This window comes from Tetrao urogallus (assembly GCF_951394365.1).
Source record: "Tetrao urogallus genome assembly, chromosome: 10".
Lineage (NCBI taxonomy): Eukaryota > Metazoa > Chordata > Aves > Galliformes > Phasianidae > Tetrao > Tetrao urogallus.
In genome coordinates this window covers 1,411,871-1,438,991 of record NC_136823.1, presented here as the reverse complement: position 1 = coordinate 1,438,991, position 27,121 = coordinate 1,411,871, and the positions used below count along the sequence as shown (strand labels likewise).

At 45.5% G+C, this 27,121-nt stretch overlaps 1 protein-coding gene across 2 annotated transcripts; it reads right to left on the bottom strand.

Annotated features, from left to right (window-relative positions):
* Positions 1-7,443: 7,443 nt before the first annotated feature.
* LOC306950086 (6-phosphofructo-2-kinase/fructose-2,6-bisphosphatase 4) lies at positions 7,444-25,979 on the bottom strand (the record flags this gene model as incomplete). 2 transcript variants are annotated; one of them, XM_079540210.1, is made up of 13 exons in its annotated part: positions 7,444-7,503; positions 9,944-10,008; positions 13,235-13,297; positions 13,662-13,791; positions 15,033-15,137; positions 15,747-15,893; positions 16,459-16,666; positions 17,830-17,951; positions 18,275-18,331; positions 19,204-19,278; positions 20,369-20,435; positions 22,661-22,757; positions 25,868-25,979. In XM_079540210.1, the coding sequence occupies 13 exons, from the start codon at positions 25,977-25,979 to the stop codon at positions 7,444-7,446; spliced, it is 1,308 nt and encodes a 435-aa protein (XP_079396336.1). The 2 variants fall into 2 exon arrangements, with proteins under 2 accessions (XP_079396336.1, XP_079396337.1); XM_079540211.1 differs by lacking the exon at positions 22,661-22,757 and having other exon boundaries at positions 20,369-20,431; positions 25,836-25,952.
* Between the last annotated feature and the right edge of the window lie 1,142 nt (positions 25,980-27,121).

The window sequence follows — 27,121 nt, the reverse complement described above, 5'->3', positions numbered from 1 at the left end:
TCCGAACAGAGCCAGACTTCCAAATGCTAGGAGCAGAAAACTGCAGTGCTCCGTGCTGTGTTCCAGTGATGTGTCAGTACTTCAGCACAGCAGCTCAGTAGTGTGGGTAATCGCGTGTAACTGCTGCTGTACTGGCAGTGTTCTTGTATGCATGGCCGGGTGTGAGGTATGTGAATCACGTGCACTATTTTCTCTGTTTGGGAAAATGTAAATTGTTTGGTTACTTGAATGTAGTTATGTTTTATATATATATAAATATATATATATAAATGTGCTGTATATTTTGCTCAAGACATTGGAGAATGGAAGATGTCTTTTTAAAAAAACGTGTTTGAGCCTTGGTTCTTTTGTCCTTACTTCAAAGAAAGTTACATTAAACTTTCATTCCTCACTTTGATTTCTCTCTCGTGGACGAATACCCAATTAAACTGCGGTTGTAATTAATCCACAGAAGAAAATGATAATCATTTTCAAGTCTTCTTCACTTACAAAGATAAGAAAAACTTCTAGAATTATCTGAAATGAGGAACTAACAGCCTGCAGCTGGTGGAGGCAGCAGGGCAGTGCTGCTCTGGGCACTGAGGCCCACACCCAGCAGCCCATACTGCAATTCATTAGCTGCACATCCTTGGCTCTGACAGTTAATAAATGCCTTCATCTTTACTAGGAAAACATAAGAAACAAACTCATTTCCTCCCCAGAAAGGACTTCTTAAAAACCTGTGTGTTGCAGGAACTCCTGCTGACTTTCATTTCTGCAGCACAGCCGGGCAGTGCTGTGCAACTGCAAAGCTGCTGCCAGCAGTTCCCCTCCCTGCTGTGTGCCAGGCTGCAGGGGCTGCTCTAAAGGAGGGCAAGCAGCTGCTCTGTTCTTGAGCTGTGCAGCACCGTGCCCCTCAACCAGTGGTGCTGCCCTCAATCACTTCATTCTCACTTTGCCTCTGGAATTTTCATGCCACCTCAACTGTATGTGCAAATATGTGCCAGAAGGTGGCAGGTGGAAGAGGATGCAAGACCAGTGTACTATTAAGCTTGATTCAGACCTTAAGTACCAAAATGCCAAGGAAGAGTTAAGAGTCTTACCTTCCTGCTCCCTTGGGCAAATCTTCACATTCTCACCTAAAAGAAGAACTGCTCCCCAGCGCTTCCACTGCTGCAGTAGCCATGGAAAAAACACAGCAGTGCAGGGTGTAACATTTGATCTTTATTGCTTGGATCAAATGTCAAACAGTTACATTGGTCTGAAGGATTACAACGATGAAGGCCAACAACGTAAGAACAGGCAGTTTAATCTCATTCAGAAGTCTGCATCTGAGCTAGCGAGTGCATTAATCAGAAGGCAGCGGAACAGACACAAATACTACAAGACCAGGACGAGGGTTTTTACCTCCCTGTGCTGATTCGGTCAGGGCTGCACGGCAGGAAGAGTGCAGGACATGGACAGCTGCTCAGGGCACTGCTGGTGCACTGCAGTCCTCCCCAGCGCCTCCCAGACAGAAGTCACACAGCAGGCAGAATGCAGCTTGCTGCACGCTTACATTCACTGTCTACACTGGCTCTCACCAGCTAGAAAGGGGTGGATGCAGTTGATGATTTAGTACCTAAAGTCCCACAGACAACTTCATAACTTTTTTCTCTTCAAGTATCAGCATAACAGTTTATTTACACTTCTATACAACCGTTTTTTTAATTATTATTATATTTTTTTTAACTCAACACCCACTTAGTAAAACACTCACAGTATATTCAAAAGCAGGCTATAAAAATACCTACTGTACGAAAAACATTCAGCTTCGAGGAATCATACAGCACCTCTGAAAGGGCAGAGAGGTCAAACAGAGAGGGGGAGGAAAGAGCAGCCTCCAGCTCACCTCTGGCTGGGGGGAACCTCTCCTTCCACCACGCTCCTCAGAGGCGCAGCCCCCTGCTTCCCCAGCCCCAGGGGCACACATCTCAAGGAGGAGCTGTGGAACGGCTCCGGTCACAGCAGAGAAGAGCCCTGCTTTCCCAAGCAAAGAACACAAAATCAGAGGGGGAAAGCGTTCTGTGCGTTTCGCACAAAGATGGCCTTGGTTTCTATCATCAATAAGTTAAGCAGCACCGTGCAGCACTCCTCACACAAAGCTACGAACACAGCTGAATGAAGAAAGGGCTGAGACATACACAGCTCGAGCCAGCAGCGCTCACAGCAAGTGTTCCTGGTCACCTCGTGCCTCCCCTTTCCTCTTCTGCAGTGGAACCCAGCGATGTGATATGGCTTACTTCCAGCACGGAGCAGCTCGCTGACATCAGCTTATTAAAACAAACCACAACAGCAGCACAGTATCTTACAAGTCCTGCATGAACAGAAGGCGGCGCATCCCCAGCCTGCAAGACGATGTTATGAGGACCCAGTATTTCACACAGGGATTGAACTGAGTTCTGTTGCCTTTTGTGGTAAAGGTTCGGTCACTTGAAGTCCTTAAGAATAAAGATTTAACAAACAAACAACCAAACAAAAAGACAAAAAGCACTGTCCATCAACAACAAGGCAGTCCTCCTTCCTGGACAAAGCCAGCACAGCGCTGGCAGCTCACTTCAGCTGAGGGTAACACAAGGAATGCAAAGCAGTTTAGTACTTAGGAGGTCGTCCCCTCAACAGACATAGAGAAGCCCATTTGTAGCACTGGAGTTTCACAGAGAACTACAGAATAGCAACGAAGAGGTTGCTTAAAAACAACAATAATTAAAAGACAAAAAGGCATGCAGGCCACATGACAAAGAAGTTTCACAATTTACCTGATGTTTTCTCGCATGAGCTATAAGAAAGGTGAAATGCCACCTCACCTTTCTGTACTGTTTCCTGATGTATGTGTTAGATGTGGCTATAAAGAGAAACATACGTGTTGAAATTCATCCCAAAACTGCCTCCAAATCACAGTGCTAAAAAGAAAAGCAGCTCCTGCAGCCTCTGCATCCTGAGCCCTTCCCCAGCTGGCGGTTAAACAGCTGCCAGGCCGTCCTGCAGCCACGCACACACAGGCACTGCTCTGCCCGCTCTCATTGCCCAGGCTGCTGCCCCCCACACACATCCCACAGCCATTACTTCAAGCTCTGCCCTCCACTGTGCTCCACGCTACAGCCGCCCCCGGAAAATGTCACAACCCCACTCAAGCACAGGAGTTTCAGGTGGTGAAACTCACTGGAATCGTTTTGTTTTCCCAGGGGAAAGTCTTCCCCTCTCATAACAACTTCAGTGTCTTTGGGCAAACCCAAGATCACAGTGAGACAGAAGCTAGCATTGCTGATGAGCTTTCTGATTGAAAGTAGATTTGCAACACGAAGCCTCCAATGCTCTAAACGCAGGATTCTGTCTGTGTTAAATAAGCCTCTCCGTAATTCTAGGCAATGATTCACAGTAGAAATAAGAGAAATTCTTAGAAAAACACTTAAAGAAAGTAAAGTCTAGTTAAAATCTGACAGTAAAACTGACACGGGCAATTAACCATCTTGCAGTATCCACAGATGAACACTAAAAGCCACTGAAACAGCACAACTTTACGTACAGAAGTCTACAACCAACTGGACTCCGTCAGCACGGATCTCTTTTTACCACTACCAGGAGTTAACCACAACTACAGCTGTTCTCCAAAGAAGCTGAACCACACTGGGAACGTCTGAAGGCGGAGGGGAGCTGCGCTCTGCCCGCCGCCCAGCGACGCCTTCACCGTTCTCAGGGCCCGAGCTGCCGCTCCGTGCTCAGGTGCTGGAGGAAGGGCTGCTGCCTCCGGAGCCGCAGCTATAGGTGGTTGGGTACTGTCCTCAAGGCTTCTTCTCTCGACCGGTCCACGCCTACATTCTGCAAATTTAAAGACAGAAAGTACTTGAAGGCATGAGTCACCCCGTCGGCCACCGCTCTGCTCAACTCGCAGCGCTCACACAAGACAGACATTGTGCAAGTTCTGATGTTCATTGCCGCAGCGCAACTGGAAAGCACAGGGACAGGAGGAGGGGTTCCAGGCTGGGAATGAAACCAAGGCTGGGAAACCAAAGCCCAGAGCACGGCAGGGCACTCGGAAAGCCTCTCAATGGCACAGGTTACAGCACCTCTGCTGGGACAATCGGTTTTGGACAACTGGTTTCTGCATGCTATGTTTGTGTCACATTGTTCTACTTAATTTTTATTTATTTATTTTAATTCTAATCACTGTTTCTATCTAATAATCACTTCCAGCATTTCACACGCAGTGCCACAGAAAAATAACACCGTGCAGCAAAGATCATCAGCCACACAAAAAGGACAAAATTGGGATGGAGGGAAAGCCATCTCTCCTTTGTGCCTAGCTTGCTTATGGAACCGACTCCTTAATGCCCGCCAGTTCTGGTCCTGGTAGGCAGCCTAGTCACTGGCAGATGAAATATCTCCCAGAAGACTGGTAATGTGAAGCGTGGGACTCGTAGGCCCGTTGGCAGATGTCACACTGATATCAGGTAACATTCTCATGGTTTTACAGCCCTGCTGCTTGGCCTTTTCCTTCCAAGCACGTCTCTCCAGTCCAGCTGAAGGAAGCAGAGCCTCATACACAGCACGCACCGCCCCACTAGCCAGAGTGCACCTACAGCACAGCGAGCCGCCCCCAGCCGATGGTGCTGGGACACTCCGTCACTCTTCCAGAACAGAAGGGATAAACAAGCAGTACTAGACCGATTTGGGGGATCAAGCACACCCACGTTATTTCTGCCCTTACTAACACTCCTTCAGCCCTTTCTTTTCTCACCCTCTGGGTACATCAGCACCAGCCACCACAACCACAGCATGGGCACACGAGAGCTGGAGAGCACCCAGCTGCTCTCTTTGAAGGAGAAAACCACACTCCTGTGCCAGGAAGAAGCTCCGCAGGGCAGCCTTCCTTCTGGAGACACAGAAATGGCACCAGCATCCAGGAGCGCGAGGACTTGGCAAGGTGCTCTCCTCCTGACCACAACAGAGACACCCACTGTGCTGGCATTTGTCTCATCTGTCTGTATTTTCTTAGCAATTGATGTAACATACCCAAAAACTCCTCAAGAATGTGGAGATGTCTCCACAGGCAATGTGAGAAGATTGGCTAACATCTAAGCGAAGCATCTGCTGTTGATTCAAAGAAAATTAAATGGAGCTTGAAATGGAGCATCAATGTGCAGAAATGGAAGCACTGGAAATTAAGAGCGACCAGAACTGAACATCTACAGCACAAAACAGAGGAAACAACGTGGCCTAGACAAGGAAAAGCTACCTCTACTTAACTGAAATCAGGCCTGCCAGGCAAAAACTGCATCCCACCAGCTGAGACAGAGGGAATGCCAATAGGCAAAGCTGAAAGCATTCAGTCCTTCAGTCTGAACAAAGGTGAAGGGGAAAACGCCGTGGAAGCGAAGCACAGGGAACTGCCATGTGGAAGAAACACTACAAAGTCTAATAAATAAACCTTGGGGCTCATCAGACAAATGAGACACGAAGCTGAAAGACCAGAAAGGGAATATCATCCCCTTAATGGTAAATGAATTCCTGCTCATAGCAATCACCTTACATCTGATTAGTGCAGCTGGCACCATTCTCACTGCCACAGCAACCATGGGCACGGGGAAATAAAGGCTGCAGCAGAATGGTGCTGCATCTCCTCTGGTCAGTTTGAGCTTTTATCTTCTTTATGGATATTTTATATGGTCTTGGAAACCCTGAGTTTCTGAGTTCTGAATGGTGTGTGCTGGGCGGCTCCAGCTGACTTGATGTCACGGTCCAAAGCTGCAGAGGGCCTGCAGGAATAGCACCCAGGCATTTGCTGCTCCTACTCACACTGCTGTGCTCCCTGGGCTCCCCAAGGCACAACAGTGGCAGAGCCTCCCCACACAAGTGCTGTGCACCGAGACCGCTGCCATTTCAGTGCTCAGCTTTGTTCCTCCACTTATGATCTTCACACCAAAGCTGGAAGACTTTGCATAAGGGGCCCAGCTGGGGATGGAGGTTCCGAACTGTGCAGGAGCCATGAGGAACGCAGAGGCAGATGAGGTTTGTAAGGATCACCCACAGCTGAAGAACAGGCACATGAACAGAGGGATGAAGAGCACAGTGCAAAGGAAGTCCTCCTTCCAGCCAACCTCCTCCTGGGGAGCTGCACACAGACCTGTCACTGCCACCTCCCCTGCAGCACCAGGCCAAGAAAACCATACAGGGAGGCCATCAGTAATGTGACGTAATGGGAAATCCCCCCCCGGGGGTGAAACTGCTTTTAAATCCCACCTCCATAAAACTCTGTTTTTCTGCAAGAGAAGCCTGCACAGATTTCATCTTCACCAAAAGTTCCATGGCACAATATTTCTCACAGCGCAAACTGTGAGAGGTGACAACACCACTGACATCACGGTCACAACACGGAGGATCCCAGCTCCCCCAGCCCAGCCCACCAGCAGGGCCAGAGCCAACGTGGGACGGCGTGCTGCAAATGGACTGCAGTCTGTCCAGCACGTGAGAGCTTTTGTTGGAACCAAGTTCAGCTGCATCCTGCTCTTCTGAGATCACGCTCCTACGGCAGGAGGAAAAGCCTCCCGTTTTCACGCCTTGCAGGGCAAGCCACAGCCCAACCAGCAAATAACTGCCTTCTGCTCCCTGCATGGCTCGGCATCTCTCCCAGCAGAGACTGACCTGCGTGCTCCACAGAGCCAGCAGGGCAGCACCAGATGCTCACACAGCAGCCCGTTTCAGCACAGCAAACACCATCTATTGTTCCACTCTTGGTTTCTCATTGAAAGGAATGGAAAGTCACTTCTGCTCCCAAGGCTGGTTAACGCACAACAGCTGCTAAGGGAAGCTGCACACTGAAAGCACTTACACACATTCCTGTACCTTCACTAGCAGTTGTGGCAATACTTGCACTATTCTCCACTGGTGAGCACAAGCTGAGCTCCAGCACTGCAGACCAGCAGGATTAAGGCTGCACAGCAACTGCAAATTGTTATTTGGTGCAACAGAGCACTCCAACTGCTCCCAGGGGCACTGGAACAGATAACAGTGGTGCCTCACTTATCATGTGCCTCACAGCTTTCACAGACAAACCCCCTTCAGCTGACATTAAATGCTTACTGGCTGTTCTAATAGCTCAACAGCTTTGGGAGTCAGTGCTGCAGCATCTTTACATTACAGCAATGTATAGAAACAATGCTCCAGTGACAGCTGATTACTGTTCAACAACTCATCTGCAATAAACGAAGCAGGGCAGTACGGTTTTATTGTCATCATTCTCTCAAGCCACGCACTGTACAAAGATTCACTCCAGGCTTTGAACTGTTGGCTTTGGCGTTTTTACACCCCTGTTTTTACATCGTTACTTTTTCTTTCAAGGCGATTGGAATAATTAGTATTTCAATTTATTTTGAAGCAGCAGATGAAAATGGCACCCAAGCTGGACGGTTGGTTGGGACACGGCCTTCACTGATGAGCAGGGACCGTTACAAGGGCTTCCTCAGGACGTCGGGAAATGTCTACGTTCTGTGTAGCAACAGAAATACAGAGGAGAGCATTTATCACGCAGCAGTAAGACCAAAGCCACCAATCTCGTGTACCTCCCGCTGCCTGCCACGCAAGGAAGCGCAGCTGACTGCTGAACAAGCCTCAGGAGCCCGGCCTGCCACAGCGCTGCCCCGTGCTCTCCTTTCAGCCACGACTGCAGATGGTGAGAACTGTGCTGAGCGCATTTCTAACGCGCGGATTAAAAACGTGGCCCATTTAGCAATACCTTGCCAGCTCTCTTAACGCGTTCTTCAGGCTTTATGCCCTTCACCCTGTGCTAAGCAAAGTCAATAATAAATAGCTCCTCTCCCCCCTCAAAAACGAAAGGTGAATGGGGATTTGGATCTCTTGCTGGAAGTAGCACTCCTCCCCGTGCCCACCACCTAAGGCAGAAGCACACAGCTTCTTTTTACCCAGCGCTCGTTTTCCGACCAAAAAGAGGAGCTGAGCAATAGCTCAAGCAATGCCCCTGATTTGTATTCAGTGCAGGCTGAACTCCTTCATCTGAGAAGGTCAGCCACTGCAGTGCCGACAAACACAAGGCTTCAGTCCACTCGAGACAAATCACCCACACACAATGAGCTCTGCAGACACCATGAACAAATACTGCAGTACTTTGCAGCAGGGTGAAAGTACGTCTCTTCAGCTGCAGCAGATAAGGAGCACACTGTCCTGCAGGCAGGGCTACAAATTCCTCGTGGGAGCACAGAACAGCACAGCAGGCAATTCTTCATCACGGTCTCTTTGTTGAGTGGTGTTGAAATCTGTGACGCAACGCTTAATTAAATGCTTTGCCTTCAACAGAGTATTTGAAGAATTCATTTAGCAGAAACAATCAGCACTTCTGTAGGTTGTGGAGATGAAAGCTTTTGAAACATCCACAGCCCTCTGAGCAACATCCAGACGCAGACAGGACCAGCTCAGCCCTTCACCAGTTACACTAAGGCACAACGGATCACCACCCATCCTGCACCAGTTTGGGTTTCTTTGGGGGGCAGGGACGAACGCTTTTGTGGAAGAAGCCCAAGCACATCTCTGCTCTTTTCCTTATTGGTTGTATCCATCTGGTTTCTTTCTAAACCAAACAGCTTTGTGTCTGTGTCCAGGCAGCAATGCCACTCTCTGCACAATCCTGTGTGCACCTGAAATGCTCACCCACCACTTCCAGCATCACCACATCACTGCCCAACTACATGCACAGCTTTCCTCCTAAATTAACATCAAGCAGTATTTCCAACAGTAATTCCCACGGAGCTTCAGCAAGCTGTAAATTCAGCACCAATATTTAATCAGACAAACTGTACGTGTTAAACTGAGCTACAACTGAGCTACATATTTCAACACATGTAACAGTAACACTTGCTCCAAGACAGCCTCACTTATTCTCACCGTGCTTTAAGGCACCATCAAATGAGAATGGATTTCCCGAACCTAGCACGCCAAACTAGGACACAGAAGATAAAGGAGAAAAGGAAGAAAGGAAATGCGACTGCCTCATGGAAATATCTTGACTATGAATGGCCCAAAGTCAGGATTTCCAGAACTCAGTGCCTGACTCATTAAAACAAAACATCTTTGCAGACCCTTCCAACACTTCTGCACAACTGCCACAAATGGGTGCCCGCATATAAGCGAAGTGCTTTGTGTCTTGTGACAGCACACATTTATCTTTATATTCCTCCTCACTGTAAGCTCTTGTTCTGAAAACCACCACAGCATTTTTTCCTCACATTATCCAAACTGACTTTTAATTCACTACAAGGCATGGCTCTCAGCCTCAGCAAGGAACCACTGCCATTCTCAGTGCCATCAGCACGAGGACCTGCAAGGGAACCAGAACATTTTAATCACGACACACTGTATGTAACTTCCATAACGCAGCAATGGGGAAGTTGAACTAGAAAACCTTTGAAAGGGACTTCCAAAGGCCCACACAGGGAGAGCACAAACTGTCACAGCCTGCTTTCCCATCTCCACAGAGATTTCCCAAGCTCACTCCACTCCCTTTCCCCGTTGTTTTGCTGAACCCTGAGAGCCCTCCTCAGCCTCCAAACACTCTGCAAAGCACACAGCGTGGATCTCAGTGACGAAACAGCTGATGGCTCTGATGTCTCAGAAGAGGATTATCACTTCATTACTGGCTCTCTCCAAAATAAGCACGGCATTCCTAACTGAATATTTTGTGCCCGCGCTCTGCTGCTGCTGAATGACAACACTGAAGAACTTCATGCAGTTTTTAGATGGACACTGTGCTCTGTAGAAGTATTTTTCCAGCCTTGAAAAGCCTGATGTGCAAGATTGAACATGGTCAGCAGTTACAGAATCACTTCTAACCACAAGGACACAAATCAGCCAAGATCAGAACATTATGTCAAGTTCTCTCAGTCAAAAAAAAAACCCACAAAAAAAACATTCTTACCTCGGGTTTGTCTCTGTGTGTGTTTACAGCTTCGACATTCAGAAAAATAGATTCTACTTTACATCCTGTTGATAAAAAACACATTTTTAGAATTGGGTTGCTTGGAAAAATGAAGTCATGGTAAGGATGCAATTTAGAGATGCAACCTGATCTACGATTCGGATTTTGAGTTTGTGAAGGAGAATCGCTTCCCTCTTCTGATTCATGCCAGAGTTCCCCAAGTTCCGAACAGCTAAAGCTACTGAAATGAATGCATTCCACCAGGATGAACACTGTTCTCAATCTGACCACCATCTCCTAGTCTCACCATTGCTTTATCATTATTTTTCATAACACAAATTCTCGTCTTCCAACACACACCAACAAAAGCATCCCATCAAGAAGATTGCTGTAATTTTGTGTTGTGTTTAAACATCACAGACTTACTGGGGTTGCACAACAGTACTGAAGACAAATGCTGCTCATTTTTTAAAATGCAGAAATGATTCCACTTCATGTCATTAATAAACCCCATTCCTCCATGTGTGCAAAGCAGAAACGAAACTTTCATGCCCAAATGGAGGGGAATGCCATGCCCTCCTTCTGGAGGGGAATTTCCATTCACAATAAATAGAGAAATAAATGATTCCAGAGAAGTGCGAATGTTGAGAAGACACAACTACACGTCACGTGGGTAGAACAAGCTGACCCACTTAGCAAATTATAATTACTCAATATGCTGCGGGAACTTGTACTGAAACAGCATCAAATTGCCAAATGCAGTCAGATCTCACACCAGCACTTTTACACAGCCACCCTACGCAGCCCTGTGACGTCCCTCTGACACACTGCACACAACAGAGCCCAGCATCTGCCACAAACAGCAAATCAAGTTTTCAGAGCTTCCTGTTCACGTATTTCCTAAATTCCTAACGCTCCATCAGCTTGTTGCGTGCCACAAAAAGGCAACCTGAGCCTTTCCTCAGAAAGCCACTGCACTTTCCAAAGAATGACACAAAGGAATATGGCAAATATTTGCCTTTCCCTGCAATGCAGAGTCTGAGAAACTTCATTTGTCACAAACACTGTGAGCAAACAGCGCAGGAAGGTCAACGCTCAGGGAAATATCAGACAAGAAAGAAGATTTTAGGAGGGAAAAGTGCATTTCTCACACTGGCACAGTACCCCAGTCATCCTCCTGTTGATAGATCCATGCACGTCATCCCTGCAGTCACACAGAGCACTGATCTCTGATGCCGGCCATTGCTAAGGACTGCTTACCCAGGGCTGAGATCAGTCTCTGAGAAAAACTGTCCTGCAGTCAACAGAAACCAGAGGCACTCAGTTTCTCCACAGCTAATTGCTGGCATGCACACTCCTAACTGTTTTTTAATTACTGATGAGAAGGTCCATACCTACAGCAAGGTGCAGCTTCTCTCTCCTGCGTGCTCCCAAACCGTTTGCCAGTCCTCCAGCCCCTCTGTACACACACTGCTGGCTGACACCCAGCTGTCAGGCCACAACAATTCCCCATCTAAAGATCAGACACCACAAGCCTCCAGTGCCAGGAAGAGCAAACCCCTGAGGGAGATGCGTCCCCAGAAAGTGGTTAGCTGAAAGGAGCGGAACACGCCACATCCAGCCACTCACCCTGGCCCCCCCGGCTGCCAGGGAGGCCTCAGCTTGAAATAATTCTATAGAGGTGGCAGTTCACAAGTGTTTTACACAGCCCTTGTACTTTGAGATGGTCAAATTCTAGGAAGCAGGTTGACCGAAATGTCTTTATCCTTCTTTCAGTGAAGGCAAAAGGCCAAGGAAAGCCCTCTACACCACTTCTCCATTCTCATTTGGTGTGCCAGTAACCATCCTGCACAGCGAGGTTGGGGTGCCCCCTCCCTGGAAGCTCTCCAGGCCAGGCTGGATGGGGCTGTGAGCAACCTGGGCTATGGGAGGCGCCCCTGCCTACAGCAGGGGGTTGGAACTACGTGATCTTAGAGGTCCCTTCCAACCAAACCACGCTGTGGTTCCATGAAATGAGGCCCTCTTCAAGCTTCCCAACAAAGTCACCAAACTTCCCACAAAAGCAAACCAACCAAAACCAAACCACGCCACCACCACCACACAAACCTTCAAGTGTGGAAACAGCCCGTGATCACTGAGCTGAGAAGCCAGGTTCCAAAACCTGACCTTATCTTTAAGAAGTTCTCCTTGTTCTTATTGTTTCATCCTACAATTCCATTTCCCGACCTGCAGCGTGTCATGCGAGGCTGGGAACACCAGATGTCAGCACAGCACTTACTGCAAGGCATAACCACAATGCAGTGACAAAACCTCTTTTGACTCTCCTAGCACAGCAGCTCGTTACTCTGCCTCTACTTCATCTGAATCTAAAACCAAACCAAAGTACGTTTCTACACTGCTATTTTTCGATGCTGATAATCAAAGGTAGCTTTGACTTTTCCAAGAATAACTCAACCTTCTTTGGCCATCTGTTTCCTGGGTAAATTGTGCAGTTACTCCTCCTGGTCTGTAATCTTCTGATCTGTGATTTGGTATCAGAAGATACAATTAAGCCATCTCTTAAAGAAACTTTTCAGCAGACGTGTGCTAAGCTGGGGTGGAAAAGCACATGAAACGTCACCAGCTATCAGCCTAAAACCAGTGAGAAGTTCATGCTGGAACCCACACCTTGCACTCTGCAGGCTACCAACAAATCCCACCTGAACCTGAGCTCAGCACTAAGAACAGCTGCTAAGAAACATGCCAGCAAAACAAACGAAGAATGTTCATGTGGTGGTGTGAAGGTTCAGGAGCAAATATTTCAGGAAAACAGAGCACAGATATTTGAAGGGTACAGATAACAGCCTTCATAAGATGGTAAACCTATATGTAATTAAGTCTGCTCGTCTTCTAACAAGCAAGATCTTCAAGCACATCCATGAAAAGTGAGATCTTGCAGGACTAGAGCAAAGTGGCAGGAGTTTGCCAGAAAAATCATTCAAATAGCATATGAAGCAAAAACTCAAGAAAACCATCCACGAGCATTTCAATCACTGGCAGTTTCAGGGTCTTCACACTAAAAACACATTTTTTGGCATAACACAAAGCAAACAAAAATTAAAGGATTCATGGATTCTAACAAGGCTATATGGTCACTCACACACACGCACACACACACACACACACAGAGTCAAGCCTGTTTCATTCTTTTTTATACCAAAATAAACATTTTAAGTTAAATACTGCACGACCTTTACAGGCAACACAGACATTGGCAATGCTGCATTCAGACTTTTTGGAAACACTACTTACCATAAGCCACTGGGGTTAGCTTTAAGACAGTGTGCAGTGGGCACTTCAGGTAAGGCAGTTGTTCTGAGAAATCAAACACTGGATTATACACGACATACAGATAACAGACATTTTAACTCTTCTATTCAGTGCCAGACCAAGCACTTTAAGTCCATCTGACACTGGACCTATTTCATTCCTTGCATACAACAGATATGCTATTAAAACAAAGGAGAAAAACAAACACTACAGCATTTCAGGTGAGAGGCAGCTCAGTAAAATCACCCATCAGGTCACATGAATAGATCAAAAATGAGAACACGTATTTGCCCAGCACAAGTTCCTGTATCATCAGAGGGTGGCTGAAGTCTCTGCTTTGAACCTTTATCAGCAGATTTTCAGTGTCTTAGTAAAGCAGACCACTTGTAACACATGAAGGAAAACTTACCAGCAGGCTTGTCAAGAAAATACGCGAGCAAACAGCGCATGACAGCTTGGTGACAAATGACAAGCACGTTTTCCTGCCTTTCAAGCTCCATAATTACTGGCTCCAGCCTCTGGACAAGGTCTTCATAGGACTGGGAGGGAAGTGGAGCAGGAAGGAAAAAAAATAACAGACCATTAAAAAGGGAAAACTTCACAGGTAAACATATATACAGTGGGTACCCTAACTTCACATCAGATGTTATACTGGGACACTGCCAACCACAGTAAGTGAGTAATAATTTTCCTTAAATTAAAAGCCACCAATTGGATCCTCCCTGTATCAAAGAGCAGATGTACTGAAAAGAAATCTCCTTGGTGGAAGAGCCTCATTAAGTTAGACATTACATTCAAGATTTTCCACAAAACCCCCGGATTTCATTCAGAATGTCAGCAAGCACACAGGTGAAGGCTCACACCACGGCTGGCCCTGCCTGCAGAGCTGCTTGTGACCAACAGGGCGATTCCCATCCCAGAGGAGGCTTCCATCAGAAAAACAAATGCTTCCTGTTCAAATGGATTAGGAGAACTTTGCAGCTTAATGGCTGCTTCATTAGTGAGACAGAGGTCACACCTGTGAGAAGGCTGCTCTTATCACAGCGATTACTTTTGACTGCTGGGCAAAGACCACCTCTGAGCTCCGGTTCCTCATTGTCACTGAGGGTGTGGAGCAGCTGCTGCAATTACCTGCCTGCCCTGCTGCCCCGATCCCCAGCCTTCAGTGCCAGCACACAGGCCATGTGGCAGCTGGTAGCTGCTCCACTGTGATGGCTTTGCTCTAGAGAAGCTGCCGGCATGTTATTTTCCCAGAGGCAAGGAGTTTATTGAAGTGAAAGACCTATCCATATGGCTATGGATTTCTGCAGCTTTTCATCCAGAACTGAATGCAAAATAACCATTACTGACAACAGCAATGAATAAAGGCAATCCTGCAGCACGTTTGCACAGGCAGTGTGCTGAAGCCTTGCAATCAGTTTTCCTGTTACATCACTGCAGGACCAGCATAAAATCAACGCTTACAAAATCAAATACCTCAACTGGTTTTCCAAATCTATTATTTTTCCAAGGTCTGAATCAAATGAAATGGACTGGAATCATAGAATGGCCTGGGTTGAAAAGGACCACAGTGATCATCTAGTTTCAAACCCCCTGCTGTGTGCAGGGTCGCCAACCATCAGACCAGTTGCCAGAATCAGTCCTTAAATGCTCCTATGTGACTTCCAATGGAGGAGAGCACAACTTTTTTGGGAAAGAAAAATGCTTTAATGAAGTCAGCATGGCTGTATTAGAGACGATGAGGAAGTCAGTCACCCTGGGAGAAAAAAAAGCAGCATACCTCTCCTTTAGGGTATCTGTATCTGTATTTGTCTTGGTCTCTCAGTGCAAACTCAAGAGGGTAATTTTCCTGTATTTCTTCATATGTCATTTCTTCACACACTCCCTACAGGTAACAAAGGTAATGACAATGTGCCCATTCCCAACAGTGCAAAAAGCAGATATCACTTAACAGTAAAATCACATGTAAATATAACATTTTTTTTTTTTTTTCCTCACTCTGACACTTAAGAGAGAGAATCTTTAGGCACCATGAACAGGACACTCAGCTGGACCCAGACACTGGTGGAATCAATCTCTAAATTACTGCATTAAGCCAGCAGGAGTGAAGCTACACACGTTGGCAACAGGGCCATCGCATGGGCTGTGTTACCTACAGCAGCCCTGTGCTACAGGTGCAGCTGGGTGCTGCCAACCAGCAATGCTTTTTTGTTTTTTCTTCTTTTTTTTTCCTCTCCCTTCCAACCCCCACCTACTAATAACAATTTCTTGGCACTGTTTCTTCTCCTGAGACAAACCAGAGCTATGACAATTCTTAAATTAATGATTCTTAAATTTTAATAAAACATTTAACAGGAATGAATCGCAATTTTCTAGCAACCATATCCACCCCCCAGTTGACTTTCTATCACCTAAAAGGCACATTGTTACCAGATGATGTTTCCTGCATCCCCAGCATACAAAGCAACCTTCAGACATTCAGAAAAGAACTTACTGCATCTATCTCATTCAAAACCTTCCACTGCTCGTAAGGCACTCCCAAAGCTTCAGCAGTTTGAATCGTCCTTTTCATCTGGCTGGTCCAAACCTTCAGATCCTTGATGTTTTGCTCATTAATAAACTGTGCCAAGCTCTTGGCAAACTGCAAGAAAAGCCATGAGACATTGGATGAGGGCTCAGAAGCAACATACTGTGTCAAATTGGAAGCCACAAGCTTTAGCCCCTGCAAGCTCATTATAACTTTGCCACACGGCTCTGTCAAGGCTTTTGCTAAAAGCATGTTCTGTTAAGCCAAGGGGAAACCCTGGAAGGAGGGAGAGGAGTAAAAGGAAGTCATTTATTCTGCCATCCCCACTTTCACCTTCAGGAATTTTTCCTTCACTTTTAACTTGTGAGCTTTACAGGTCAGCCAACAAGGCAGGATTTTACAAAACTACAATCAAAATTAAAGCCTCCCTGACAACTGCTTTGTGCTCTAGGAGAAACAGAAATTCCAATCAATAACAAAAGAGCTTCTACCCAAGCACAACACACAAAGTGTCCCCGTTCAGTTCCCACTACCCACATACACAGCTAAGAAATCCTTTAAGACATGAAGAGCGAAGGGATGCAGAGCCGAAAGCCGTAATAAGGCAGGACAAACCACACACACGTGCACAAATGTAAATAAAACCCAAAGCCATCTTGCTCTGGAGGGACTGACTTACTTCTTTCCCCCTGACAGACAGCCCAGGATCCCCTCCTATTCTCCCCTTCAGATTGAGTTCACTTTCTCCATGTCGACAGAGGTAGATTGACCGAGGGGTCACATGGATGTTCATGAGGTAGTAGACAATCCGGCTCTGGATGTGATCCATCACTCTGTTCACAAGGTAACTCCTTCCAACATCCATAATTTTAATGTAAGAAAGATCCCTTTCATGAGCAAACAACAAGAAAAAAAAAAATAAGATCCCACATAGTTTCTGGTAGAATAAAACAAAGGGGCAATGAGCCACAGCAACAGAGTAAGCCTCAGTTACCCCTGGAATAACCATCAGTACCACAGGCCAATCCTCAAATGATGACAGAAACAAAGCAGTCATCTGGAAGCACCAGATGAATTCTACTCCCCCTGCACCACAGAGGTTGTAATTTCAGTTTTCACTCCTCCTTATCCTTTCTCATCTCAGAGCAGCATCCGTAAAGAACAATGAAAGCCTAACAGACTGAAAATAACCACCATTTTCTTCAAGCACCATAATAAACCAAAACACTTTACAATGAAGCCAAATGGAGGCAGTGAGAAGCAGGCACCATCACCTCACCTTCAACTGCATTCTGTGAAGTCAGCCACTGCTGTTCCACATGGCCACAACCACTAGGTCCATCACAGATGTTTCACGCATGAGCTGATCCGACTGCATCAGCTTTACATTGTTTACACTCAATTACATTAAAATGTAGCTCAGCCTTCCTTATAGCCCTGAACCTGAAACCAACCAGGAGTCCTGACACGAGTGTGGCTCAGAATGAAATCCTGGTTCCTTCTCACTTGATTCATCCCTACCTTACTTTCAGTCACCAAAAGTTAATGAAGAACAATTCAGTGCTGTGGCAAGAAAGCAAATGATCCAGGTATGAAAGTTTCTCATAGGCTACACGTACAGGATTATTTGCAAAAGTAAGTAAAGTAAGAAGTCACATTTTTAAGACTGATGTGATAAAAACATATCCTCACCACATCAACAAAGTAATTTATGTTTACAAATTGATCGGGTCTCCCTATCCATTAAAACAAAAACAAAACAAAAACAAACAACAAAAACAACAAAACACTATGGCTCATCTGGAACAATTTATAAAGCGTTGGCTCCATCCTAGAAGAATCACACCATTCTCAAGTAGGAAAAAATCAGAGGAGCACTGTCCCAGAACAAAATGTAAGGCAGTTATCCCTCACACTCTAGCTTACCAGCAGAAACAGAGCTCAAGCTATGAAAAGCACAGCCAGAAAGCCTTCACCCCAACACGGGATCGCCCGTCCCCTGATGGAACAACTTAATGTAATCCAGCTGTGATCACAGTGCTGCACTTACTTGTCAAGATTTTCATCTAACGTCTCATATGAGTTCTTGTAGCACTCTATTCTTTTCATGAAGTCTTCTGTTGCTTCATCATTACTACAGTCAACGTAGTCAGGACTACCCAGCTTCACTTGCTGTTCAAAACAGGAATGAGAGATCAGTGCATGGGTTACCTTCCCTTTTCAATGTACGTTTAAACAAATGGGGGAGGAGGAACATGACACAAAAGCTCCTTTTCTGCAGATACTGCTCTACGTGTATTCTAATTAAGAGCTAATTTTTAACAAATTTACCTTCTGAGTTAAATGTGTAGATGAGAAAATAAAGGCAAACTGTTCCATTAATAGCAACTAATGGCTTTCATGACTGGAAGTTCTCATAATGTGCCTCTAGAAATACTGAGATACTCTACAATCTCGTGATTTCAGGAAGTTAAAGCCAACTTTCCTGTACTCACCACAATGTTTGCAGCAATGACCTCTGGATCGACACACACTGACTCAACAAAAAACGTCTTCAATCCCAACAGGAAGCCACATGAACAGAAAGAAGGAAGAAAGCAGCTGAATTGAAATGCCTCTGGACACCAACACGCACAGTCAGCAGCCTGAGCAGCTCCCTGCTAACCCTTCTCTAACAGAGCCTGCCTTACACTTCCCTTCCCTTGCTCAGGCATCCCGTTTCTCCAGACCTACTCAGCAAAAACTGCTGGTCTGCTGTTTCCTGAAGCTTTACACCGTTTTCCACAACAATGTGGAACAATTTTGGAATGAAAAAAAATTAGCATGAAAGAGTGAGAAATAAATGGGGAGAATGCAGGTTCAGCCATGCATAAATTAGCTAATGCTTCTGAAAGAATAAAGTAGGAACATTTCAAGTAATGGAGCAGCCTCACGAGGTTTGTTTGGCTGTCTTAAAGGCATATGGAGATGCAAAGCTAGGGCAAAGGGAAGGTTACTGGAGAACAGCTAAACACAAAGCAACCCTGGACAGAAGGCAGAAAGCTGGAAGCCTTTGGCTTACACAGAACTACGCGCATTTCCTTATGTCTCTCTGCAGGAAAAATCTGACCTGCACTAAGAACCACCATGTAAATAGTTTTTGCTAACAGTAGGCTGAGAATTACACACCCAGGATGACACAAGCAAAGCACTGCAGAGATTAGTTCCTAACACTGCAACATTAAGGATAAGGAAAACGAAGATGGGGTGACTCTGCATCACAAACAGTGCTCAGGGACACAACACACACCACTGACTACACATCTAGCAACAGCTGCCTGCCATGATACACTTGTTAACTCAGTGCAGACAAGGCAAGGGGAGCAAAATGGCACTGCCCTGCTTGGCCAGGCACGAGCTCAGAGCTCTTCTGCTTTTGACTCACCTTGTATCCATTTTCTTCACCAAATTTGTAAATGGTTTCTCTGCGTTCTCGAGTTGTGTTCGTAGCATCAAAGACCTACAAATGGTTACAGAGAAAGAGAGAGGAATTAAAGCATAACAGCCTGTGGAAAGCATTGTGTCAGGGACAATAAATACAAGGGTTCCAAGTCTCAGTGTGAAGGAAAGCCATGAAAACACTTTCCCTTTCCTCCAATCCACTTCCTTTTAAGTCAGGACACTGCCATTCCCTGAAAACAAATAAACCAAGCTAAACAACCATAAAAAGAAACTCAGCATCTGATTCCAGGTTGTGCTCAGTCTGACCAAAGGAGATCCCAAATGGACGCGCTACATTTCCATGGAATACACAGAAAGGCAACTCTGAATTTGCAGTCTGTGGTCAGACAGGAAGAGACAGACACAGGACAGAATCTCCTGGCCCATACCAGCATTAGTTTTGTACCAATCCTGCAGTACAGACAAAAAGATGCTGAAATCAGTGTTACTGAAAATGCTAGGGTAAAACTACCAGCAGAACACCAGCAAGGCCACTAAATCCTGCCTGCTGGTTGCAAGAAAATATGTAGCAATCTTTAGAAAAACACCTTCAGCTCTGAGCATTCCAGCATTTCACCACACCACAAGATAAAAGTGACCTCCCAGAACTTGCATTTTGCGTTCTGTCATCACATACTCAGACCATGATGTACCTTGAGTTTTTCTTGCTGTCTTCAGAGATCGCTCCGCTATCAATAACACAACAGCCAAGCAATATCTAGGGTGCTTTCTGCTCAATAAATCTTTTCACTTGAAACACTACCAAATTAAAACAAAAACAAAAAAAAAACCAACAAACAAAAAAGTGCAGCCAAAAAAGACCCAGGCAGCGTTTAGCAGCATGTTGCACAGGGTGGAGAAGGGAAATGGTTCTCTTCGTATAACCCTGTCCCCTGCTAACCCCTCAAATGTGACTGCACAGTATAATCATCACCCTGAACTTCAGCCCTCCTTTCACTGCAGCAACAGGGCAGATCTAACGCGCAGTCATCACAGAAGACGATCTGACAGACCACAGAGACACCGGAATCACTCACTGCGCGTTGCCCAGGACAGACCCTGGTTTGTAGAGAAACAGTTCAAGAACTCATCTTCATCAAGACACTTACAGCCACGTGCCCATTCTCTTCGCTGAGGTACTGCCGGACGTCGTTCAGCGCCGCTAAGGCACACTGCCTTAAAAATGAAAGAGAAGGAATCACAAACGCCAGTAAAAGTCATCTTACGAACGCACTTACGCCTTATGGTCAACATGACCTGGAAACGTTGGCTCATCTCTCTTAAAGCACGCACTGCCAATCAGTCACCCCGAGAAACCAGGGAACATGAGGAGAGGTGAACCAAGCTAGGGAGAGCAGAGATGGCTGTGCTCATCTGCCTAAAAGAAAGCAGTGCTCCTCTAGGACACCGACTGCACCAACACAGAGCAGCTTCCTCATCTGATTCTCAAAAAGAGAGAAAAACAAATCAACTTCAGCCATTTATCTTGTGGCTCTAATCTTCCCAACCTTGGTGATTCTATGATTGGTCAGTAACCTACTGCTTCTCTTTTACCTACTGTGCCACAATTGTGTACGTCAAAAAAACCTGTCTGAAAAAAAGAGTGAAACAAAGTCAGTGCCCAGCAGAGAAAACAGAAACCTCACTGCAGGCACCTATCCAACATGATCTGTGCTGAGGCTGTCAAGGACACGAGCACCACAGAACTCCAACGCCAGCACTGCACACTTGTGTGAGATCTGGACAAGGATAAACTCACTCACAACTTCCCTACGTCCCCAATGCCAGTGTTATTTCTGAAGTTCATTATGATTTCTAACACACAAATAATGCTGTGCAGCACTGTTAGCACCACGTGCCATTTACTCGTGCACAGAGCACAGCCCTACTTACTTAAAAAAAGAAAAACTACAACCTTTTTGAAGTGCCAACCTAAGAATCTGCCCATTTCAACAGCTCTTCTATGCATCTGTGCTCTGTTTTGACTTCCAGACTGAGATGTATCACTCTCCCAGATTACATTCTGCACGCACAGCTTTATCTTGAAGTGTTTCAACCCTGACAGTATTTCCACATTAGCAAGGTTAACAGATGTCAGGTACTGAGATTCATCGTCAAACCTTCACTAAACAAATATAAACTCACTGCTGACAAAGCAGATCAGCTCACACAGTCCATTTCACCTTCTGTTCCCCACCATTTAGTCTAACAGGTGACACGGAGGCACACGAAAGGTTTTGTTCTACCTCTAAGCAAAAGGCAGGGGCTTGCAAGGCTAACGCACTGCTCAGCTACACTGTGGTCCCCAGCAGGCTGGAGGCTTTTATGCAAGTCGTTGTCCTTCAGCAGTAAGCAGTCCTCAAATGCTGCTGGAGTGGAAGGGGGGGGTAAGAGAACAAGGACAAGCAAAGGGGAGCCACAAAAGAAAGTTCAGACATTTCTGTTGTCCGAGCCAAAGCCATTAAGAACAAAATACACTGTATTTTAAGCAGTCTGAACAAATGCTATTTCCATTCCTTGAGAACTTCTTTTATTTGTCGTTTCATGCTGTAGTCTCTTAAACGCACAGAAAAATAAACAACGAAGAGAACTGAAAAATCATCCCAGTGGATATTCCATAACAGGGGCAGCTCCCTCTCGCTCTGACCTTCTCTCCTCTGCCATTTCTTCCACAGGTCTTTTGTCTAAGCTGAAGAACAGAGATTTTCCATGCAACAAAGGGGCCCCACATGCTTTGTCTGGCACAGATGTCCACACCTGGCTCACCTTGCTCTGCACAGTTTTAGAACAGCAAAGCACAGCACTCACTGAGGCACTGTGCTGGTCAAGCACACGATGCACACATATGGTAACCAAGAAGAGAACCTCAGGGAGAGAATGCTTGTGTGCCACTTCTTGAGTGGATAATGACCAACATGCAGGCAAAAAAATGATGTGCAAACCCAAAATAAAAGAAACTGTGTGATTTCTTTTCTCTGTGATCCTCACAAAAGCTCTGAAACAGCCTTATATGGGCAGCAGAAAGGTCACGTCCAATAGCTGGTATTTTACACAAAGAAAATAAGAAGAATATTCTCCTTTGGTTTTGAGTGAAAATTTGCAGGAATATCTGTATAAACAAAAGTCTGCCCAAAAGGCAAAAAGAATCACATTCAAGTATTTATCTGCTGCATATTTTGATGCTTCAGCTGAAGCAATTAAGAAAAATAATAACCCAGTTGTTAAGTAGCATAAAGAAATCACCTTTCCATCTTTCCTAGAGTACTCTTCCTTCTCTATTATTACACCTATGTCTTCCTTGGTACATAAAAGTTAAGCCTAAAGCAGTCTCCAAGAGCAAACACACAGGGTGCCATTCCAATGCAGCCAGCTGTGCACAGACAAACATGCCCAAAACTTACTTCCTGATTTTCAACCCTTCTTCATTGTCAGGCAGGAAGAATTCAAAAGATTTGTACTTCTTCACCAGATCTCGACGATACTGACCAACATTGAACTCTGCAGAGAAGAGCACTGTGTTAGTAGAAGCCAAGAGGATAACAAGGATCAACATTATGACAGCTTTGAAACCAAACCACCTCCAAGCATAAAATAATTTAGCAGGTATCAAGGTGACATATCACACATCATTTCTGTTGGGTTTGTTTGTTTGTTTGTTTGTTTAAGAACCCCGTTCAAACAGCTCTGCTCCTTAAGGATCACTGTACCCATTTCACAGCAACTCCTGCTGCTTTCATCTTACTACAATCTGCTAACAGTGGTCAATAAAAGCTACTCCTTATCTGGGCAAAGGTCCTGTCGGTCTCAGTGCCAGATGTGGGATTAGGGCAAGGCAGCCCTGTTTTGTCACACAGCAGGCAGTGACACTGCAGCCTCATTAACTTCATTCAACAGCTCTTAAAGTGGGTCCCTGTAGTGCAATTAATGTTTAACTTGTTTTCTGACCTATAGGTTTTTTTCTGCTGAACTGCAAAGCAGTTTTGTTTAACATGAGATAAACAAGTACTCTGAGAAGCTTCAGGGCATCAGTATTTGCCAGACTTCTGCACAGAGGAAAAGGAATGACAGACATCACTGCTGGGACGTAATAAAGAATGAGACTCAGGATGAAAGAGCTCAACCTTAAGTTTTCCTAACAGAAGCTTACATACACATCTCTGTTTGGATGGCAGGGCAGGAGGACAAATAAACATTATTTATCCCCTTCCAAAAGGGAAGTTTTGCTGGAATCCCACAGCGCTGATGTATGACACAGATGACAGAATAAACCAGGCTGTTCTGTCACAGACTTAATGAACGTTGGCCATGCTTTTTCTTGTAGCTGGTAAGTCCTCATAAGAAAAACAGGAGATGTGAGTTCAGACGGCCAGTGTTGCCACGGCCTCCACAACAACAAAAATAAAACACCTGGTACCAAAAAACAGCTACTGCAGGAATGTAATGCACAGCAAAGGAAAAGTGCTGCCCAGCACCACAACCATTCGTCCTTATCACCAGCATCCACCTCGGGGGAGAAGTTTTACAGCATAACTGCTATCACAACCTCACAGCCAAAACTATTCCACAAAGCTTGCCAAAGGGTAGCATCCAAAAATCCCAGTGAAAGACAGCTCTGTTCAGGCAGATACCTGACCTCCTTTCTTTCCCAGAGCCCAGACAAAAGCCCTTTGTAGTTGTAAGCATTTCAAACTCTTAGGGACAAAGGATTTTGGAAGGAACAAAAGACAGAAACCAGAACCGATGGCTTAAAGGATTCAAACAGCATAAATGACTCAAATATTCAAACAGCAAAACCCAGGGCTGTTTACCTTCACCTTCTGGTCTTAAACTCGTGCTTGAAGTCCATTATGTGAAAAGACACCGTTTGTCTTTTCTCTGCTTTACATAAACTAGAAGTTGTAACCATCTGTCTCAGAGGATAAGCATGCTTACTGTATTAAGTACATGCTAATTTCAAGGCATTAAGAGCCACAGTGTAGCAGATGTGAGGAATAGTTGCCACATATCCCAACAACTGGAAGCAGGAGGCAGCGCGTCATCTAGTCCAGCAGGGAGGTATCTCAAATTATCTCAGCTTCAGTACAATTACATCGATGATGACACAAACAACAAAGGTCGGTGGTTTCCTACGAAAGTCCCAAGGCATCTGACAAAAGCAAAGCAGAAGCAGCAGCCTCCGATGGAAGCCCAGATACCAGCTTCACGTTGCATGCCTCTGTAAAATCAGGCAGCAGTGCTGTAACTGCTGCTCGTTAAGCACAGGTACAAACATCTGATGTGCTGCTTACAGCAGTGCACAACACTCCCTGTACCTGAGGCAGGGCACCATTTCTTGTCTTACTGTATGCAGGACGAATTCAACCAAGCACGAGTCAGAGGTGGGCAATATTGCATCGCTCAGTACTACAGCTCTGCTCTGCAAAGTTCACAAAGCTGGCTGCTCAACGCTGTGACACAAACACGTAACATGTAAATTGAACACATGTGCATGTACACATCTAACATGCATTTAAATCGGTTTGGATGCAGGATAACATCTTTAGACCTCTATTCAATGGCAGCCTAATGGACAAAACTCAAGTCCCTAAAAATTGGATGCTGCCACATCAGAAGGGTGCACCAGTGTGACAAGACAGAACTCACTGGAAGCAGTCAGAAGAATTCTGTAGACTCCCACACTCAAGTAACAGAACCTTCTCCACGATGCCTCCATTAAACAAAACACATCAGATAACTTTCTAAGAATTTAAGAGAGCTGAACGCCAAAACCCACGTCCTAGAATCCAACAGCAATTTAAATACAGCTCTTCATCTGGACTTTTCAGGATGACTCAAACTCTGAACAGCTGACTGTCCATTCTTCAGTACACTCTCCTACATCTCGTGTTATTTCAATGATTAACTAGCCGTAACTGTAAAGCCACCATTTCTGCACAGAACACTAAAACACATCGTTGTCTTCTACACACATACAAAGAAAGCAAGGAGAGGTTGCTGCTCAGAACCTCAAATGGATTTAGGTCTTGTTCACTCATCGATCTAGGCCTGCAAGATGCCACAGAGGCTCAGGAATGAAACATTAGGGCAGAACTGGTCTGAGCCTCTCCTCCCAGACATGCATAAATTCCTTCAGAGCGATAACAAGCAGCCAACTGTGTTCCACGGGGTCGTAATGTTCAAAGACAGAGCTGCAATCTGTTCCACAAATGCAATTAAACAACATTACATATAAATTGCACACTGCACAAAGTTCACAAAGGGAATGGAGAAGCCAGAACTTCAACCCAGAAGTGCTGACTGCTGCTCTGCTCACAAAGGTGCTTCCTTTTCAGCCCAATGCAAAGAAGAGGGAAAAATAAGGCAGCTAAGGATAAGGGCAAAGTTGATTTAGCCATCTGTTACAACATGGAGGTAAACGAGCAGCCACCAGAATACGAACATCAGAACAGAACAGCGAATCTGTGTATGCTGCTGCTGCAAAAATAAACAAACACGGTGACATAGCAGGAGTCCAAGTAGCCAACAGTCACATCAGGCTACAAAATCATTTGGAGTTAGGCTGGTAAAACACTGAACCTCAGCCCTGCAAACAAAATTAAGTCCATCACCTTTTGTAGGCACTCCAATCCAGTTTAAATAGCGTGTCAGCTTTTTTGAGATGTAGGTTTTTCCTCTTGCTGGCAGACCCACCATGACAATCAGCGTAGGGCAGTTGGTCATACATACTGAAAGACAAAAACAAACTGGGGTTATTTACCGGGACGTTTCCCCAAAACAAAGGCTCACGTGGCAGTGGAAAACGACAACTCTGTGTGCTCTCCAAGGCAGTGACCGTTCAAGCAGCTCATGCACAACGTTCCCCTCTTTCAGGGGATTTCCTCAACAGCACAGTGACTGAGGTTCGCAGGCTGAGTGGAATCTTAGAAGGGCAGAACAGCGGCAGTGCAATGCTGGACACGTGAGCTGCACGGGCAGCAGAGGAGGAACCCACGTATTTGCATCCATGTTTCAAGACACACAAAAACAACGACAGCAAAAAGGTCACTGATGTCTAACAGCCCTGCCCACCTCGGCCCAGAGCTTGCATTGAAAGGAAACAGCAAGGTGCACACCGTTTGTAAATCCCTGACAGCATCTCAGTGCTGCTCAAGCCTTTCTTGGTTTTGAGCAAAGCGAGCAGCATGACAGATGCAGCTTAATACATTTTGGTTTATCCCTTTCCCTCTAAATACTATTAATGACAGCCCCATTTCAATGCCCTTGGTTGGTTGACAGCAGGCATGGAGCACAAGTATTCCGGGCAATTCAGCACAATAATCCGATGCACAGACATGGATAAACTCTCCCAAATCAAAAGCAGAACTTTTAATTAGAAAAATAACAACACCATCCAAAGTTGGAGGAATTTACAGCTGCAGTCTGAACACCTTGAGGCATTCCTTTCAAATGACAAGTTTTTTTGAACACTCCAACAGTACAAAACTACGGATACCTTGCATGAATCTATCACTGATACAAGGAACTGCCTAAAAAGAAAGAACACAGTAAAGATTAAAGTCCACAGGTTCCCCATCCCGCATTTCAAAGGGAATTAACTCGCATACCACAATCCACACAAGCACCGCTTTCCTCCATCCCCTGACAGCAGAATCAGCTTGTTCTAAACCACCACACCAAAATGTCATGCTGGGAAGTGTGATCAAGTTGTACTATGATTGCCTGAGATTCCCAAAGCCTGGGCTGGGCCCCATCCCACTGTATTATATGCATGAATCTTGGGCAACAAACCCATCAGAACAGAACAAAGAGTTCAGCAAAGACAGATGTGCTTTCTTAAAATCACAGTTAAAAAAAGAGAAAAA